This window comes from Globicephala melas, chromosome 11 (genome assembly GCF_963455315.2).
Source record: "Globicephala melas chromosome 11, mGloMel1.2, whole genome shotgun sequence".
NCBI lineage: Eukaryota > Metazoa > Chordata > Mammalia > Artiodactyla > Delphinidae > Globicephala > Globicephala melas.
The window spans coordinates 72194278-72213905 of NC_083324.2; the positions used below are offsets into that span (position 1 = coordinate 72194278).

Below are 19628 nucleotides of genomic sequence, written 5' to 3' on the forward strand. Positions count from 1 at the left end.
GAAGCCAGGGGGGACAGTTAAGAGCAGCAGGAGGCCAGCGGGGCAGGCAGGGTGAGAGAGGAAAGGACTAGAAGTTGAATCAGGAAGCCAGGGGGAGGTCAGACACCGAGGGCCTTACAGGTCACAATTAAAGCCTTTGGCTTTAACTCTGAATGAAAAGGGAGCCAAAAGAACAGGATCTGACTCATGTTTTAGAAAGATCATTCTGGTCACTGTGTGGAAAAGGGAAACAGGAACACCAATTAGGAGGCTAATACAATAATTCAGATGAAAGATGACAAATGCTCAGTCGAGGGTAGTCAGGGCAGCACTCGTGAGAAGTGGGGAGATTCTGAATATTTTGAAAGCAGAGCCACCAGGATTTACGAATGTGGGTAGTGAACTGTGATAAGAAGAGAGAGGTCAAGGATAAATTCCAGGATTTGGGCCAGAAGTAACTAGAAAGAGGCAGTTGCCACTTACAGATAAGGGGAAAGCCTGAGGGAGGGGCAGGTCTGAGGGGGAGACTCGGCCATTTATTTGCTGTAATTCTGGGTAAGTTGCTTAACCCCTCTAAACCTCAGTTTCCTTATCTGTACAAAGGTCATAATAATCATTCCCCTGCAGAGTGATGGTGAGAATTGAGTGAGATCATGAACTCACAGGCGTGACGCACATACATACTCAATACACGTTCCACCCACAGCCCAGGGATGACCATCACAGCTCCTCAGGAAGGGACAGGAGGGAAAGGAAGACCAAACCTACACATCTGTACTTTGGCTCCTCTCCCGGCCCAGCTTCCTCCAGGAAGAAGGGGGACAGACCTTTTCGACAAAATTGGAAGTTTTCTTTCTTCAAGGCCTTTGATGGTTTAGGAGATGGTGATGATGCTAATGGGGGATGGTGGTGGGTTGATGATAAACGATCATATTCCCATGTCCTTATTCTTATAAAACCCTTTCATGGCCATTATCTCATGTGAGTCCATCAAGGCAGAAATTATACCCATTTTATGAAGTAGAAGAATGAGAGTGTGGTTAAGACTCTGTGCTTCCAATGCAGGGGGTGCGGGTTTGATCCCTGGTCAGGGAACTTGGATCCCACATGCTGGGTGGCCAAAAACAAACAAACAAAAAAAAGAGGTATTTTTAAAAATTTATTTATTTTTTTAAATTTTTATATTATATTGGAGTATAGTTGATAAACAATGTTGTGTTAGTTTCAGGTGTACAGCAAAGTGGTTCATTTATACGTATACATGTACCCACTCTTTTTCAAATTCTTTTCCCATTTAGGTTATTACAGAATATTGAGCAGAGTTCCCTGTGCTATACAGTAGGTCCTTGCTGGTTATCTATTTTATTTTGTTTTATTTTAAAATATTGATTGATTGATTGATTGATTGATGTACTGTGTGGCATGTGGGATCTTTGTTCCCCGACCAGGGATCGAACCCGTGCCCCCTGTATTGGAAACGCAGGGTCTTAACCACTGGACTGCCAGGGAAGTCCCTGGTTATCTATTTTAAATATAGCAGTGTGTACATGTCAGAATGAGGTATTTAAAAACAAAATAAAACAAACCTGGGCCATCTCTCCCTCACTATCTCATGGAACTCCATTTAATCTTTGGGAGAAAACGTGGGTGAAGAGGGTCCTGACGTGGGTATCTCTCTTCCCGTCCCTGAGTGGGAGTGCTGCCCAGCTGTGTCCAGCTATGATATGGACTGTGACCTCACGCCTCTATTCCAGGAGAGGGCCCACAATGCCTGCCCCGGTCCATTCTCCATCTCGGCCACTCTGAGCATGCCCGGTGTGTGGGTTGCAACCTTACTGCTTCTGAGGTTTGGGTCAGTGGGTCTCATACATTGTCCCATTCCAGTCACTCCTCCCAATTACTGAGGTAACAGACGAGGGGACTGGAACCCAGAAGAATCAACGTGCCTCAGATCACACCATTAGAAAGTGCAGTGCAGACTCTGAGGTCTGCACCCAGCAGGAGGAATTCCTGCATCACTTCTTCCAGCCCAGCTGCCTCCATCCCTCCACATACCAGGTGCCAGAACACAGCTGTCTCTTCCTTGCTCCCCCAACCCAGGCAAGCTGTCCTGGGTGGGGCTGAGCTGGGTGGGGCCGAGCTGGGTGGGGCCGCCCTGGGTAGTGTCCAGTGAGACTGTAGCCCCTGCAGGCAAATTCAGCTGGACACTGATGCTAAGCGGCAGTCCCTGCTGGTGAGAGCTGGGCTGCTGTGGGCGGTGGGGCACTGGGAGGGTAGGAAGTGTCTGGTTTGGGTGGATCAAGGTCCCTGAAAAGAAAACTTAGAATTGCCCAGGGAAGAACTCCTGTTGGATTGAGGGAGAGGGGTTAGGGAATGTCAGGTGACTGAGAGTGCACAGGAGGAGGGGGTGACTAGAGGAAGGGAGGGTTTAAGGGACAGTAAGAGCCCCTGGAGGCTGGGAATGGAGAGCTGTAGGTCCCAGCCCCGAATTTACTCTTGCCTTCGCTGTTTGTCTCCATCTGGGCTATGGTGAGTGTCCTCCTGACCCAGCCACCCTTCCCAAAGCAAGGGCATCTGGAAAGCAAAAATGACCCGTGAATTGGTATCTGGGGGCAGGAGGGTATAAACTGAAGCGGGGGTTAAATCCTGCCCACCTCATGTCTTTGCCAGGTGAGGAGGGAGCAGGAAAGGCAAGCCTAGAGTCTAGATCGCCTTGGAAGTCACTGGCCATGCCCACTCTGCTGCTCCCGCTGCTGCTGCGGACGCTGCTGGCCCGCCTGCTGCTGCCTGCTGCCCGCCTTGCCCGCCGGCACTTCCTGCCCCTGCTGCGCCGGCTGGTCCACCGCCTGGGCTCTCAGGATATGCGAGAGGCTTTGCTGGGCTGTCTGTTGTTTGTCCTCAGCCAGAGACACCCGCCGGATGCTGGGGAGGCCTCCAGAGTGGCCCGCCTGGAGAGGAGGGACAGGCTAGCCTCCCAAAAATGAGGCCATGAATCCTGGTAGCAGCTGTATCCACTTTGAAACGCTTTCTTTTGGAGTAAGACAGTCCTGGCCCCATCACTGACTGCAGCCTGCCCAGTGGGCAGAAGACATGGTGGGGGACAGAGCATGAGAGGGGTCCGGCCAGGACATGCCTCCCCACGCCCCCGACTCCCAGCAGAGATGATTGGAAGGATGCTCTGCATTTAGCAGAAAACCCATCATTATCCCTCCCTCCCTGCCCCTGCATTCTTCCCAAGAACTTTTCTTTTCTTTTTTTTTTGGCCGCACAGCATGTGGGATCTTAGTTTCGGACCAGGGATCGAATCTGCACCCCCTGCATTGGAAGTGCAGACTCTTAAACCACTGGACCGCCAGGGAAGTCCCATCTTTTTAATTTTTTTTCCAAGAACGTTTCTAATTACCTCTGGCCTGTGAGGGGAGAGGAACTGACTCTCCTCCCTCTGCCACCCCCACCCGCAGGCAAATGGGGACATGAGGTCCAATGAGGGACAATGCTTAACCTAGCTAATCCAGACTGTCTGTCTTTGACTCGTGATTTACCAAGTAGTAAGACCTTGGTTCCCTAGGGAGTCAATCCTGCCTCCAAAGCCCAGCATACATACAGCAGGTGCTCAATAAATATTTGTTGCTTTGAATGCCTGGGATGTCTTTGACAGTCTTTGTCACACTCCTGCACTGCATGACAGTCGAACCTGTCCAGAGGGTGGGATGGGGAAACAATTCAAGGCTTCCTTTTGCTACCTATTCCATTGTCCCTCTCGGTTTGTACGTCCACTTGCCTAATTTGAGTATATTACACTGTAAACCAGCAGTCTTGGGTCTGCCTGGCCAGCTCAGGGTAAGGAGGTAAACGTCCTCCAGCAAGCGTGGACACTCTTCGCAGCTAGTGGTGTGGGAAGAGGGAGATTTGTTTGCTGAGGGACCCTGTGGGCAGCCGCCCAGAGGAGCAGTGTAGAAATGCATACCCCTGAGAGGTCCTCTGCTCAGGATGGGATCTAAGGGGTAGCGGGTGGGTGGGGTGTGATCTGAGGAATTCACCTATTTCCCCTCCCCAGTGGGAGGCCCCTCGGGGATCAAATAAGAGCTGTCAGAGGTATTTGCATGCCAGCCTCCGGATAATTTGCTTACGGTTCCCATGCAATACTCCTCCCTCCCACCCTCCTCCAGCGAGTCCTGGGCTCTCGGTTCAAAGTGGGAAAGTGAGGAGTACAGGCTCCTTTCAGGACCCTCACCCCGTTAGCATACCCCTCAGAAGGTTGGCCTGGGGCAAGAACCGAGACCAGAGCTGTGGGCCCCCAAGCCGGCCCAGCGGGCTTTTCCGCCAGACCCCCGCCTCCCCACACCCCGGCACCATCTGCTTCCTCCCGGAGTCCTGAAAAGCCAGTGCACGTGCTCGACCCCTTCGGGAAGGTGGCCCGGGGGAGGGGCGGGGTGAAGAGGATTCGAACCCCTGGTCCCCTCCAGGGTCACGGGCGCCTTTATTTATTTCGCCCGCTCCGGGCCTCCCCTCCCGCCGGCCTTCCGGCGCGCTCCTCACTCCCGAGCGGCGCCGGCGGGACCGAGCCAGCCGCGAGGCGCGGGGCTGGCGCCGGGATCGCCCGTTGCAGCCCCTTTGCCGCCCGGCGGTATAGACCGGTCAGACGCGGCGCGGACTGCGGTTCCCGGCCACGACGACGGCCCCAGTCCCGAAGTGAGGAGGCCAAATGGAGGCCTGTGAATTTCCGTCCGCGCTCCCGGACTCCGGATGAGCCCTCCGCAGTCCCTGCAGGTGCGCTGGGAGCAGAGGCGGGGCCGCGGCGAGGGGGCGGGGGTCTGCGCGTGGGGGGGGGGGGAAATCAACGGAGTCTGCAACTGCGGTTTGTGGCGGAGGAGATCATTTTCCCAGACTTTGGAGGCCGTGGTGAGATGACTACCCTACCCTAACCACATTCAGTTGTCTCCAAGGTCGGAGACTTTCCCAGAGCAGAGGATAGGGGCAGAGGTCTGAGAAATGAAGCTGGAAAACCAAGCCCAGTCTTCCTGAACCCTGATCCCCGTACACACCCACAAGAAAGGTGAGGGACTTGAGGGTGTCCGACCCTGAGAGGGCCGGATTCTGGCTTTAGTTTAGTTGATGTTTTGTTCATCATGGATTTTTTTCTCTTTTTTTTTGTATTAACTTTGATTTAAAAAAATATTGCCTTTAAACATTATTTATCTGGATTCTGGAATACTTGGGCGCCCCCTTAAATATTGCAACTCAGGCAAGTTGCCTCTCTGGCCTCTCCCTAGTCCCAGCCTGCCAGAGGGCCACAGAGATAGAGTCGCAAACAGGACTAAGAACATAACAGTCACGAGACGAGTTGGTGACAAACTGCGGAGCCAAGCAAATCCACTTCCAGCAAACACAGATGGAGGCAGGGCTGGGGAAGGATAGGACTGGTTGTGTGAGGTGATGAGGAAGGCTTGGGGCCTGGAAGGGGGAGGAGGGAATCAGGGCAAGCCACAGGCTCAAATAGGTGGGGGATCCGGTGGGGGTGGGGTGCAGCTGGATCAGCCCTTCACACCCTACCCCTGTACCCGGGACCTGAGGGAGCCAAAAGATTGGGCAGAGGGTGACAAGGACTGGCTGGGCCTGGAGGGCACAGGCCACTGTGAGTCGGGCTCCGAGGCTGTCCAGCAGAGGGCCCTGGCACCCAGCAACCATCTCTGCGTAGGGAGGTGGCTCTGGAGGGGTGTGGGTGCTGGCTGGGGGCCCAGGCAGGGAGAGTGCCAGACAGGCTTCTGTCCAGCAATAACAGCCCTGGCTGTTGCCATCTAGTGAGCAGGCTGAGCTTCAGCGGGGGTGGGGAGGGAAACCAGCCTTCCGCTGTCTGGCCTGTGACCCTCACCACTTCCCTCCAGTTTCTTTCCACTTCCAGCCCCCTTTGCACACAGCTGCAGCCAATGGCCACCAGCCTGGGGGATCCATTTGACCACGAAGGCCTGCCACCTCCACAGACTTAGAGACGGGAAGTGAGGATGGGGAGAGACAGGGGCTGAGCAAAAGGGGAGAAGAGGGCCAGGAGAGGAAGAGAGAGGCTGGACAAACACAGGGTAGGAATGGGGGGAGGGAGACCCAGACATGAAGCTGCCCTCAAGGCATGGGGCAGTGCCTAGAAAAATACCACTCATACCCCTCTTCCTGCCCTCTGTTTGGTTAAGACCAGGAGATGTTGGTATGTCATGTCTCTGTGGGTCCCTGAGCCAGTAGGCTGGGAACAGCCCTTCTGAGTATCTTGGGGTGCATCCACGGATCAATCCTAAGTAGAAAAACTACCCTTCCCGTCAGAGCCCAGTCTGTTCTCTGCAGAGAAGGCGTGACTCTGCCTTATCCCTACGATGTTAGTACTGCTAATTGTTAATTAGTGCCTATGGCTTCTCCAGGGTACAGGCCTCTTGGGTAACTGGGGCAAGGGTGTGGGGGGTGAATTGGATTTTCTGTCCTCAGCATCTCTCTAGCCTTTGGATTGTTCTCCTATAGTGAGGGCTGCTGTAGGGGCAGTGATCCCCCCATCCCCTAGATTTACTGACCAACGAAAAAGGAGGGAATCCTTCCCCCTCCCTTGGAGGTACAAGAAGGACTGATCATTCCTCAGCATGCCCACCCCCTTCCTCCTCAGCCAGGGAGGACATGGGGCTCCGCAAGGCTTCCACCTCTGAGTATCAGGACCATAGGATTCACTCAGGCTATAAAGCTGTTACGGGCTTTTTCTCTTCCCGTTGCCAGCTGTGCCTCAGCTTTTCCAATGTTCTGGATTTAGAAAGGGTGAATCATGAGAGGGCTACAGGGCTGTGGCTCCCCCCACCACGCCACACACGTCGCTAAGTCAACGTTGTCGGTGAGCGGATCTGTGTGGGAAAACCCAGGTCACACATCATGCTGATTCCGTCGGAGGGATCCCCGGCGTGGGGTCTGGGGAGAGGAAAGGAAAGTCTGACTCGAAGAAAGTGGCACTGAAAAGGGAAGGGGACGCTGGAAAGGAAAAAGGTGCAGTGTGAAAGAGATGGTGTGGGAGGGGGCTTGGGGAGCCATAACAGAACGTCTGAGATGGTGTAGGGGCGATGCGGGGGCCGTCCGGATCTGTCTGAGCGGGTTTGTCGCTGGGAGTGTCTCGAGACAGCTGTGTAGGAGTTTGTGTAACCCCAGCGCGGAGACCGGGGGTACCCAGTGTGCTGCTATACCCTCCAGCCCCACGTGCTCCGTGATGGGGCAGGGTTTGGCGTGGCAGCGCCCCCAGAGGTCCTATCTACAGAAATAGTGCAAGGTGTAGGCCAGGCGGCGGAGGGTCTCGAGTCGGGGGTCCCTCTGAGCCGGCAGCCGGCGTGCGGGGGGCGGGGGCGGGGGCGGGGGCGGGGGCGGGGCCTCGGCGGACGCCGGAGAGCGGGCGCGGGCCGGGGCGGGGCGAACGGAGGGCGGGTTTGAATGTGCTCAGGCGGGCGCGGGAAGTGGCAGGGAAAGCGCGCAAACCTCCACGCGGGAGGACTCCTTCCCAGCAGGTGCTACCCGGGGACTGGGGGCCGGGGAACCGGGGGCCGGGGGTCGCCGGGGTGGAAGGCGCCGCTTGCCGCCTGCCACGAGAGCAGGGAGGCCGAGCCTGGCAGCTGAGCGGCCGGGGGAGGGGACGCGGGGTGGGCCCCACCTGAGCCTCACCCCGCCCCCGCGCTGAGCATGCGGAGCCGTGCAGCACGTGGCGCGCCGAGGCACGGGCGCAGGGGCACCTTGTGGGGACCCGGACCCGAGCGGGCGTGGACGACTTGGCTCCCGGGCCTGAAACCGGTTGTCGCGGAGCTGACCTCTGCAAGGGGCGGGCGAGTTGAAGGTTAATCTCGATCAATTCTTGTCGTTGGTACTGGGGAGGGGCCGCGCCGTTAACTGCGTTGGGTGCAGGGAATGGGAGTGGAGGAGCTGTCTCTTTAACCACCGCCTTCTATTGGCCGAACTCGTGTATCTGGCCTCCCTTCCTGGGCGCGTCCTCATTTATTCCCGGAGAGAGGACCCTTGCTTCACTCAGAGAAAGAACAAAGACATACCCCAGATTTTCTTCCCAGGGGAGAGCTGTGGTGGAGGAGGGCTGGTCCCACCCCTGCCCCTCACCCCTCTTGGGGCCGTCCCTTTGCCCATTCCTCTCAATCACCTTCAGACCTTCCTGCCTTGTCCTCCTGCCAGTGTACGCTCTCCTTGCCAGGATGTGTGTGTAATGGGGTGGGGGAGTGCCTTACAGCTGACACTTAGTTCAGGCTGGAGGTGACCTCGACCCCTACCTTATTTTTAATCCCTTACTTGGAGTAGAGTTACCCTGTCTCCCAGTATAAGAGGCTGGCTGGGAAACAGCCTTTATACCTTCCTCCCCACCCAGGAAGGAGCCTAGAGTAAGCTGCACATTGAGTTTGAATTCCAGCTCACCCATTCACTAGCTCTGTTATCTTTGGCAAATGACTCAACCTCTGTGAACTTCAGCTGTCCTCGTCTGTTCTCGTGGAGACAGTCTTGTACTAGCTTGTGGTGGTTGCAAGGGCAGCCGAGGGCAGGAGAAGGTATCTGCAGGTGGTGGCCCCATGTGGGATCCAAGGAGGTGGTGAATTTGATGCCACCACACGGGTGTCTCTGGAAGCTGGGGTCATGAGAGGTGTTTGGGGCCTGGGGTTGGGGAGGTGCTCAGTTTGGTGGCTGCTGTCAAGGCCTCATCTCGGCAGGCCAAGGCATGGCTGAGGAGCACCAGATGCTCTGAGCTGGTCTCAAATCCCCAATTGCTGCCGGGCAAAGGCAGACAAAAACAAAATACCTGGGCTGGTGGGCTGAACGTCAGGATGTGGGCAGGGGCAGCGGGCTGCCCCTGGAGTTGAATTGTGCCCAGGACTGGGGTGAGGACAGTTGAGAACAGAGAGCAGGAGTGTAGCAGAAAGAAATACTCCTCTGAGCCTAGAGAGATTTTACTGAGGAAGGGGAGACACTCTATTCTCCGCACCCCCCCCATCTCCCGCCTGCGCGTTGAAGCTGCACGTGCTCTTTACTGCCAGGAATCTTGCCTGTGGAGGGTGAGGATGGAGCACAGGTTAGGGTGAGGTGAGAAGCTGGGGATTCCCCTCACTTCCTCTGCCCACACCCCAGTGTAGAGCCCTCTCGTCCCCATCCTTCTGGAAAATGTATAAACTGTCATTCACCACTGTCCCAAGTGCCTAGAACAGTGCCTGGCTGGCATGCAGAGGTCTTCGGTAAATATTTGTGAAAAGGAAGAGCGCCTCCATCTGGAGCTATGTGGGTCTGCCCCTCCCCTCCTTGTCCTATGGCCCAGATGTGGGCTGTGGGGCTGAGGAAGGCCTTGGAGAGGCTGGAGTTTACCCAGGGAGGGGTTGAGAGGAATTATTGGGGGGGGGTAGAAAGGCCCATCGCGGTCCTTTCTTGGGGTCCCCAGGGCTGTGGTCTCAGGCTGGGTCCTGGAGCATTGGCTGCACCTGTGAGTTGACCCACCCCCTCAGCTCCCTGCCGAGACTGCTGGCTGTCTTATCTCCCAAGCTACAGGGCTGGGTTTTATCTCCCTGGTTGTGTTTGTGGGGAGGCTTCTCAGAATGGGGCTGCTCCCTCCCACAGTGAGGCCTGGGGGGCTCTCTCCTGATATGCCCTGTGCCGCCACGTTCATTCTAGACCCTTACTCTGGAGGAGCCCATGGACAAGGCCTGCTGCCTGAGCCTGAGCTAGGACCACCTCCCACAGACCACCCGGGCCCCCTCTGCCCCCACCCTTCTGCTGGCAAGTCTGGGCAAGTCTGAGTGCTGGTCCTGGTGGGCAAGGAAGCCAGTCCTCGCCCAGAACGGTAGAGCTGGCTCCAGAGCTAGGCCCACACGTTGGGGACACACCAGCACACGCCTGCCTGGCTTTCTATGCCATCCAAGGGAAAGCTGTTTCCTCTGCTGGTGCCAGGGAGCCTCTCCCTGCCTGAGCAGGGAAGGGATACTGAGGGAGGAGGCTGGATGCCTGGGGACTAGGCAGCCTCTGCTCCCATCCCTCCAGTCTTCCCTCCAACTTTGTTCTCAGAAAGGGGAAGAGGACATGGGAGTGAGTCAGAGAGGAATCCGGGGGGGATGGGATGACCCTGTGGCCAGGACTGGGGGTCAGGGGAGAGGCTGGGTCCCCACACACATCCTGAAGTATGTTCCTGGAAGACTGGCCAGGAACCAGGGAGCCTCTGGGCAGTGGCTGGAAAGGATGGTTAGGGTGCCACCAGCAGAGAGGCTGGAGTCTGGGGTGCCCCCAGGAGGGGACAGGCTCTCCAAATCCCACCCTAACAATGAGCCCAGGGGCTCCCTGGGAGTGCAGAGAGGTCAGACTTGCAGAGAGAGCTGGGGAGGGAGGCCTCGCTGGTTTGGCCTCGGTCGTCACCCCTGAGGCTGCTGCTTCTGCGGATCTGTTTGTTTTGTGTCCTCCCTCTTCCCTCCCCCTATCCTCTCGCTCTTATCTCCTTTCTGTTTCCCTCCTTCTGTCCCCACTTCATTGTCATCACTGTCCCTGACCCCTCCCGCTGTCTCCCCTGCGTTTAGCTGTTCTTCTCTCCCTCTCAACCATACCTCCTCCTCCTTCCCTCCTGCGCTCCACCCTCCTGTTTCCCTGCTTACAAACTGCTTCAACTGCTGGATAAAAATAGCGGTGGCAGTGGCCAGGCCAGGCCGGGAGCCAGGTAGAGCCTGAGCAGGCAGGGGGGCCCAGCGGGCCAGGCCCAAGGGGTCAGAGGGAGCAGTCCTGAGAGGCAGGGCCGGGAGTGGGGCTTTCCGGACTCTTCAGCCTGCCCGTTCTGTCTGCCCTGCCCTCCTCACCCCCCAACCAAGAGTCTGAAGAGGCCTGTGGGGAAGCAGGGCCGAGACAGGACCTCACACTGCTTCTGCCCCCAGCAAGCACCGAGGGAGGAGGCTACCAGCCAGGCATAACCAAGAACACCGTCACCATGACAACCAGTCACCAGCCTCAGGACAGGTACTGGGGGACCTGGGCTGTGAATCCAGGGGAGTGGAAAGGGGTCTCCAGGAGGCTGGATGCCATATGCCTTGGAATTTGGGGTTGCCACCACTGGCGGGCCTTCCGGCTATGAGGTAGCTGAGTCGGGTCTGCATCAGGGGTGGGGGCCCTTCGTGCTGTGGCTGGGTGCTGATGGGTGCTGATGGGGGCAGCAGCCCCTCCCTGGCCTGTCAGAGTTTCCAGTGCTCAGCAGCTTCCAGCTCCTGCCAGCACCGTGGGGAGACATCTGGCAGCACCCCTCGTTTCTGAGCTGGCCTCTGCCTCACCCTGATCCTCACTCTGACCTCCCTTTCACTTCCCCACCTCCGGAGCCGAGGAGTTCCCTCCGGTTAGACCTGCATCCATGATCACGCATGTGTGTTTTGGGGGAAGAGGTTGTAGCTGGATGCAAGTTCTCCCAGGAGTCTAGGCCCCCAAAAAGTTGATGAAGCCGTGCCTGGGGTCCAAAACAGCCTTCCACCCGGGCCCCCCAATCCCATCACCGCTCCCCTGCCCATCCTGTCCCCCTGTGCCAAAGGCCATGGAACTAGGCCACTTCTAGCTGTGGGACCTTGGGCACTTAGCTTTATGTCTCTGAAACCATCTCCCACCTGTAAAAGAGACGTGAAGTTTACTTGGGTGGGAGGGAATTTAAGGACACATAGTAAGTACAGGCCCCAAGCTGTTTGGTTGATTCCCTCCGCAGTGTCTTTTGTTCCCAGGCTGCCTGCCGCCCTATCCCAGCACCCCCATCTGGTGGCAGCTCTCTGAACCCCTTCCCCTTCTCCACTGGCCTTGTGGCACTCACCCAGCCCCACTCTGGCCCTCTGTCCTCTGGGACCTTGGCTGGGAATGCTCCCTTCCTTTGGGCCTCTCGATCAAGGCCTCACCTCTCTTCCTCAAGGTGGGGAATATATGAGGGAGTTGGGGGGGCTGAACTTGTCAGGGCTCAGACCTGCCCACTTGGGGTGCCTACCCAGGCCTCCAGCTGGTGCGGCCAGGCCCTGCGCTCTGGCTAGACCCGTCTGCTCGTTGCCTTGGGCTTGTCCCTGCCAGCTCTGTGAAGAAAGCGGGTGTGGGCTCTGGGGAAAGTATGGCAGACACAGGTGGAGACCACAGTGGGAGCGCCCAGGGCTGTCTGGGGAAAGCTGTCCCGTCGCAAACAGGCCCTGAGGGGTGGGGCTTGGGGCAGTGACCTGGCCTAGGCTGGGTGGTGCTTATTTACCCTTGGGGGCCCAGATGATGTCCAGTGGCCTGGTCCCTCCTGGCCTCTCCTACGTGGTGCAAACTACAAAGCTGGTCCTGTCTAGGCCAGGAAAAAACAGCTCCCTCACTTCCCAGATGTCCCAAGGCTCCCTGCCTGCCTGCCCTCCTAGATCCAGAATGGTCTGGGAGTTTCCTGACCTCAGAATCCTCTTTGGAGAGCCACGCAGCCCTGCCCTGACAGTGTAATCACTTCCAGCCTGCCTGGCGGGGGTGGAAGAATTGTGTTTGCTTTCTCACTCACCCTCCCACCCCTAGCCTTTAGCAGGATTTCCAAAACCACCTCCGGATGTGTGGGTCACACTGGTTCCCAAGCCTGCAGCGTCCCCTGAGTCTTTGGGGCTGAGAATGGTCCTTTGGGCCATGCCCTTCGGTCCTATGTCCCTGGTCCCCTTCCCTCTCGGGACTCATCTGTGCCCTCTACCCCATCCCAGGCCACCTCTCGCTCCACATACATACACAAATAGGAGGACGCATGCCCTGTGCCCTGGGACAGCTGGAGAGATGGAAGGGGAGGGGGCTGCCCCAGGTTTGATTTGGGAAGGAGGGTGGGATGGTGAGTCACCTGGCCTCACTTTCCTCTCCCATCCCCAGGTACAAAGCCGTCTGGCTTATCTTCTTCATGCTGGGTCTGGGGACGCTGCTGCCCTGGAATTTTTTCATGACAGCCACTGCGGTGAGATGTGGGAGATGGGCTCCCAGGGGCATGTCCACTGGGCACGTAGGGCCTGGATCTGTGCTGTGGGCACGGGGAGAGAGGTTCTAACACTCCTCTGTGCAACCCTCACAGTATTTCACAAACCGCCTGGACATGTCCCAGAACGCGTCCTTGGTCCCTGCTGAACCGAGCAAGGACGTCCAGGCTTCGGCCGGCCCCTCAGCACCCTTGCCAGAGCGCAACTATCTCAGCGCCATCTTCAACAACGTCATGACCTTATGTGCCATGCTGCCCCTACTGCTGTTCACCTGCCTCAACTCCTTCCTGCATCAGAGGTGAGTGCCCGGGCCCCCACCCTGACCGCTCGCTGCCTCGTGCCCTCCCTGGGCTGAGCCCCTGGCTTTACCACCCGTCTCTGCCGTCGTGGCCTCTCTGGCAGGATCCCCCAGGCTGTGCGGATCCTGGGCAGCCTGGTGGCCATCCTGTTGGTGTTCCTGATCACTGCCATCCTGGTGAAGGTGCCCATGGATGCTCTGCCCTTCTTTGTCGTCACCATGATGAAGATCATGCTCATTAATTGTAAGCCGGGCTGGGTGGGGACCTGGGGCAGATATCTTCCCACATACCTGCCCCTTTCTTTCACACCCACAGTTGGCCAGAGAGAAGTCTCTTCCTCCCTCTGGGTGGTCAGGATTCAGAAGCCTGAGCGGGCATGGACCAGGTGTGGGAGAGGAGGCCCTGGGAGTGGGGAGAGAAGGGCCGCTCAGCGTCAAGACTTACTGGGAGTAAAGCAGGAATTGCAGGGGCCCCGGCCACCCACCCGGCTCCTCCCTCCCCTGCTGATGCCCACCCTGTTCCCCAGCGTTCGGTGCCATCCTGCAGGGCAGCCTGTTTGGCCTGGCCGGCCTCCTGCCCGCCAGCTACACAGCCCCCATCATGAGTGGTCAGGGCCTGGCAGGCTTCTTTGCCTCTGTGGCCATGATCTGCGCCATCGCCAGTAAGTCTTGCCATCTGTCTGCCTGTCGCCCTGGTTGTTGTTGTGGGGAGAAGGGAAGGGGCCTGTCTCTGATCGCTGACACCCTCCACCCCAGGTGGCTCGGAGCTGTCGGAAAGTGCCTTTGGCTATTTTATCACAGCCTGTGGGGTTATCATTTTGACGATCGCCTGTTATCTGGGCCTGCCGAGGCTGGTGAGCTCTTGGAGAACACTGGGTTTGGGGTCTAGGGCGGGTCCAGGACTCCAGATCAAGGGTGTTATGGGTGTGAAACCTGGGGGAGGTGGGGATTCTGGAGATCCGCTTCTGAATCCACCTTCCTGGTCTCCCTCACTTGATAGGAATTCTACCGCTATTACCAGCAACTCAAGCTCGAAGGGCCCGGGGAGCAGGAGACCAAGCTGGACCTCATTAGCAAAGGTCTGAAGAGACTGAGGAAGCTGGGGTGGAGGACAGTCTGCCCAGCAGGGAGGCAGCATGAGCTGAGGGCAAGAATGAGCGTGCTGCAGTGATGCCAGAGGCGAGAGGGATCAGGGATGGGGTGAGGGGTCACAGTAGTAAATAGGGGCTGGGATAGAGAAGCTGGAGGGAGATCCTGGGTGGCCTTGAACGCCTGAGGACATTGGGAAGCAATTTCAGATTCTCAGACAGGGCGTAACCTGACCTGAGGCTCCTGGGAGAGGTCAGGGGACTTGCACAGTGGGAGTTCGAAGGCCGTCTGGGCTAAGTGTCAGGGCGTGGCTGTGCACTGGTTAAGGGAATGTCCACCCTCAGCTGACCCCAGCCCTTTCGGGGATTGTGTCATCTGTTGCTCTGTCCTTCCCACAACTTGAAGATCCTTCCACCACCTGTCACCCCCCAGGAGAGAAGTCAAAAGCAGGCCAAGAGGAGGCCGGAGTTTCAGCCCCCAACTCTCAGCCCGCCGACGGAAGCCACTCTGTCTGCGCCATCCTCAAAAACGTATGTGGGGCTTGGGCATCCTGCCTTCTACCCCTCACCCTCTTTCTCTCCTTTTGTTCCTTTCCCCACCCCACCCTCCCCCTTCCCGGCACTGCCCATCCTCTCCCTTTCTTTTTTTTTTTTTTTTTAATTTATTAATTATTTATTTATTTTGGCTGCTCCAGGTCTTAGTTGCGGCACATGGGATCTTTGTTGCATCATGCAGGCTTCTTAGTTGCATCATGCATGCGGGATCTAGTTCCCCGACCAGGGATGGAACCCGGGCACCCTGCATTGGGAGCGCGGAGTCTTACACACTGGACCACCTGGGAAGACCCCATCCCTTCCCTTTCTGACTGGAGACTGGCCACTTTCCTGGATTCTCGTGTGTGTGTGTGTGTCTGTGTGTCTGTGTGTCTGTGTGTCTGTGTGTGTGTTGGGGAATCTTGGTTCTTTCATGACGCACAACCGCCATGAAGACACAGACATGAGTCCCTTTCCTCCAGATCTTAGTCCCGGCTCTCTCCGTCTGCTTCGTCTTCACCATCACTATTGGGATGTTTCCTGCCGTGGCTGCCGAGGTCAAGTCCAGCATTGCGGGCACCAGCGCCTGGAGTGAGGACCCTATGGGTTCCCAGGATGGGGAAGGACAGGGACTCCAGCAGGGCTAGGACTCCAGGGAAGGGGAGCTTGGACTGCTGTCTCCCCAGCCAGGCTCTCCTGGTCCATTTGCCCTTCCCTGGGCTGGAAGCATCTTCTCCATTTTATAGCTGGGAAAACTGAGTCCCAGTGAGGGTCAGGGTTGTAGAGTCTGCCTCTCTTGGACCTGCTAACCGTTCCCTAATCTACTCTTTCTCTTCCAGGAGACTACTTCATTCCTGTGTCCTGTTTCCTGACTTTCAATATCTTTGACTGGCTGGGCCGGAGCCTCACAGCCTTCACCATGTGGGTAAGTGAAGGAAGGGGGCACCAAGACCCTGTGAGAGGGGAGAGTCCAGCTTGAGACCCAGAGAGGGAACCAAGAAAGTATGGTGGAAAGGCGACCATGCTTTTTTAAAAACCAAGACACAATCTACGTACAGTAAGGCGTACAAGTTGTAGGTGTACAGTTTAATGACTGTATATACACACACAAGCAAACATACACACCCCCCTGATAAGCACCACCCAGGTCAAGATATAGAACATGGCCAGCACTCTAGAAGGCTCTGTCATGCCCCCTCCCAGGCAGTACCCCTGAAGGGTAACTAGGCTTTGAGATTTCAGTTCAGATCCTGAGGGACCCCAAATGGAGCCCTGGGGGCCTTGGTTGGGGGCCTGGGTGTGCCCTGGGGGCTGGCGCAGCCTGACTGAGACACTGCCTGGTCTCCGCAGCCTGGGAAGGACAGCCGCTGGCTGCCGATCCTGGTGCTGGCCCGGCTGGCCTTCGTGCCTCTGCTGCTGCTGTGTAACGTCCATCCCCGCCACAACCTGGCCGTGGTCTTTGAGCACGATGCCTGGTTCATCTTCTTCATGGCTGCCTTCGCCTTCTCCAACGGCTATCTCGCCAGTCTCTGCATGTGCTTTGGGCCCAAGTGAGTGGGGAGTGTGGTGGTCTCAGGAGGGGGCTGGTGCTCCAATGGGGGACACTCAGTAGAGGGAGAGAGGGCAAAAGAAGATTCCTGATCCTGGAGCTCAGGGTTTCCAGGCTGAGAGAGGAGCCCGCTGGCCCTAGGGTCCCAGGCAGTGGTGGGTAGGAGAGGGGTCGGGTGAGGGAGGGGCTCCCAGGGAAAGGTAGAGACAGCCCCAGTACACATCCCCCCAAGAGGGGAAGTACGACAGGTGGGTAAGCAGAATTAGATGCTCTGGGTGGAGCTGGGGTAGGGGCCATCCTAAGGTAGGCTCGCCCTCCCTCCTTTAGGAAAGTGAAGCCAGCCGAGGCAGAGACGGCCGGAGCCATCATGGCCTTCTTTTTGTCTCTGGGCCTGGCGCTGGGGGCTGTCTTCTCCTTCCTGTTCCGGGCAATCGTGTGACCGAGGATGGACGGAAGGATGGCACCGGCCGCCTGCTCCTGCCCTCCTTCTCCTTCAGGGATGGGCAGGGGTCCTCTGGAGGTTTTCTTTCCTAGCCGACTTCTGCTGTCTCACGGCCTGTGCTGGGCCCAGCATCCAGGCCTGGAGGAGAGAGCCTCTGAGGATGGACGGTGGGGACACTGTGGGCCTGAGAGTCAGAGTTGAGGGAGGGGACACGGCCTCTGTGTCTGCTCATGTGCTCCCCCCACCCGCCCCCGCACTTGGCTCTGATCAATCCCTGCCTGGCAGAGCGGCAGAGGCTCCTAGTCTCAGTGTGTGTCATGTGTCTACCTGTTTGCCTGTACCAGGGGTGGCTAGGGGTCAGGACTGCTTGTTCTGAAGTCTTATCTGATACTTCTGCCCCCTTCTCCCCATGTGCCTCTTCCCTCCACCTCCCCATGTTCTTGCCCATCATGAACCCTGTACAGTCGCCATTTTACTGACTTTTTTTTTTACACTCAAACCAGGTGCCTTCAAAGGCTCTCTGATTAAATAAACTTTTTTTTTTTTTTTTCCCTCTCCATGGCTCCCTGTGTGCTCCAGCCATGGCTTCATGCCCTGGAGAGTCTGGGGGGATGAGCCTGACCCAGATGGGCCTTGGCCAGCACTGGGCCGGGGTCCAAGACAGGGGGGTGAGGGTGGGTCTTGGTCCTCTTAGTTTCAGAGTGACTACAGTACCTCCTGCTGGGCCCGCAGAGGAGGGACAGGCCTGGAGCCAGGACACCCAGACTGTTGGCCGAGACAGAGGAAGGCCATTTTCCTTTGCCGGTTCATCCCTTGTTTCATAGGCCTGGGGGTGGAGACAGTGCCCCATCTTCCTTTTGTCTTCAGTGTCACCCCCTCTACTCTGTCCTAACCCCGCAGCCCGGGGACTGAGTTCTCTACAAATGACCAGCTCCACCACCCTGTCCCCCCAAGCTCCTGGCTGCGCTCCCACCTTCCCAGCAGGAAGAGGCTGCAGCCCAAAGGTTCTGCCCTGCCTGGCACTCGGCCCTGACACCGAAGTCAAGGCAGACTTCTTGGCGAACAAGGGGCCTGTGTGTCCTCAGGGAAGCTGGGCCCCCTTTCTCTTCCCAAACTTTGGCCAAGGGAGGTGTGCGGTGGCTCGGGACCATGAGAGGCATCGGTGGAGGGGGCCATACTGCTGGGTCCCCCTTCTCAAAAAGGACTCTTGCAGATAGGAAATGAAACCGGAGCTCTGGCCTCTGGGCTGCCACCGCCCCCACCCCCCACACCCTTGGCACTGCTGTCCGGGCTTTATTTCTGACAGTTTAATTGAAGGCGTCAGGCTTCATTAAGGGCTGTTAGCACATTTTTAAGGGCTTTTGATGAGCTCTGAAGTCCTAACAGGGGAGTTAAATATATCATCATAGGGGGAACTGGAGTCCACAGAAATACCCCAGGGTACACGCCAAACCAGGGTACAGAATCTGAGGTTGGTGGAAAACAAGGTGTTCTTTCCTATCAGTTTCAAAAGCAGAGGGTGCCCTGAGTGTTCTCTCGTCCCTGCGGTGCCCTTTGCCCACGAGGCGGAGAGAAAACTGCACCCTTGCCCTGCTCCCTCTCACTCCATCTCAACTTCCGAGAGTCCTACTGGGTTCCTTCCTCAGCACCACAGCCCCTCAGGGACCCTGTGCTTCTTCCCTGGGTCGCTTCTTGCCTCCTGCCTGGCCTTTCAGGACTCCTGCCAGGTCTCCTGCAGCCCATCCCACACACGGCAGCAGAATAAGCTGAAAACGTATTTAGTCACAGGCGGGTCTCTCCCTGGGGCGCGCCAAACATTTCCTGATTACCACCACCAGCGACAGCCAGTTTCTACCATTGCTTCTCCCTCTGCACCTCAGAACTTTTGTAACTGTGACTATGCTCTTAACTCCAGTTACCAGACTGTCATGTTTTTCAGGTTTGGGTCTACATTCTCTGTTTTCACTCTTTAAGCTCCCAGACGTACTCGAAGATGTTTGCTTCCTTGCATCTGTTTGTCCAGCCTCACAGTCTTCACAGGCCAGATTCCAGCTGTGTGGTAGCACTCATTTCAATGCCTGTTCCCATGAGATAGAGATGGGTGTTAAGTAGGTTTCTCACAACTCCAGCAATGGCTTGAGGGACAAATTTAGATTACAGTCGCATCTTTCTGAACTGGAATTGATGAAGAAAGTGACTAGACTCTTCCAATTTTTTTTTCTAATGCAAATGCCAAAAAATATGAGTCTCACTCGTGTCACTCACGCCCTCAGTGTCCTCACCTGAGAATGGGGAGCTCTGAGGGGTTAGGAAAAGTAGCTCCTGCCAGGGCTTCCCTGGTGGTGCAGTGGTTGGGAGTCCACCTGCCGATGCAGGGGTCACGGGTTCGTGCCCCGGTCCGGGAAGATCCCACATGCCGCGGAGCGGCTGGGGCCGTGAGCCATGGCCGCTGAGCCTGTGCGTCCGGAGCCTGTGCTCCGCAACGGGAGAGGCCACAGCAGTGAGAGGCCGGCGTACCGCAAAAAAAAAAAAAAAAAAAAAAAAAAGTAGCTCCTGCCGACCCAACTGCAGTGATAGCCCCCGGCCACAGGGGGGCGCTCTGCAGACAACACCGCCTGTGGGAAGCAGGCCGCTCTGGGGCCTCACCACTTTTCCCCTGTAAGGTGGGCAAGGGCTAAACTTGTGCTGGTCGTCACCTTCCTCCCGTGCGACATTTCTGCCCCATGTATTGGGCGGCTGTATTCCCTGGAGTGGCTGCCACTGCAACACA

The 19628-nt window shown here is 57.1% G+C and overlaps 2 protein-coding genes across 6 annotated transcripts; both read left to right on the plus strand.

The window, feature by feature from the left end:
• Nucleotides 1–2636: 2636 nt before the first annotated feature.
• MYMX (myomixer, myoblast fusion factor) lies at nucleotides 2637–3181 on the plus strand. The gene has a single exon (XM_030871109.2). It carries the CDS (start codon nucleotides 2637–2639, stop codon nucleotides 2961–2963), a length of 327 nt encoding a protein of 108 aa, XP_030726969.2. The 3' UTR covers nucleotides 2964–3181.
• Nucleotides 3182–4368: 1187 nt separating this feature from the next.
• Nucleotides 4369–17405, plus strand: SLC29A1 (solute carrier family 29 member 1 (Augustine blood group)). 5 transcript variants are annotated; one of them, XM_060308300.2, is made up of 13 exons: nucleotides 4369–4749; nucleotides 10887–10968; nucleotides 12847–12928; nucleotides 13043–13245; nucleotides 13350–13489; nucleotides 13773–13907; nucleotides 14002–14099; nucleotides 14246–14324; nucleotides 14767–14864; nucleotides 15350–15458; nucleotides 15707–15792; nucleotides 16218–16417; nucleotides 16744–17405. In XM_060308300.2, exons 2-13 carry the CDS (start codon nucleotides 10940–10942, stop codon nucleotides 16853–16855), a joined length of 1371 nt encoding a protein of 456 aa, XP_060164283.1. In that variant the 5' UTR covers nucleotides 4369–4749; nucleotides 10887–10939; the 3' UTR covers nucleotides 16856–17405. The 5 variants fall into 5 exon arrangements, with proteins under 5 accessions (XP_060164283.1, XP_030726443.1, XP_030726439.1 ...); XM_030870583.3 differs by lacking the exon at nucleotides 4369–4749 and adding an exon at nucleotides 6788–6990; XM_030870579.2 differs by lacking the exon at nucleotides 4369–4749 and adding an exon at nucleotides 7423–7499.
• The last annotated feature ends 2223 nt before the right edge of the window (nucleotides 17406–19628 follow it).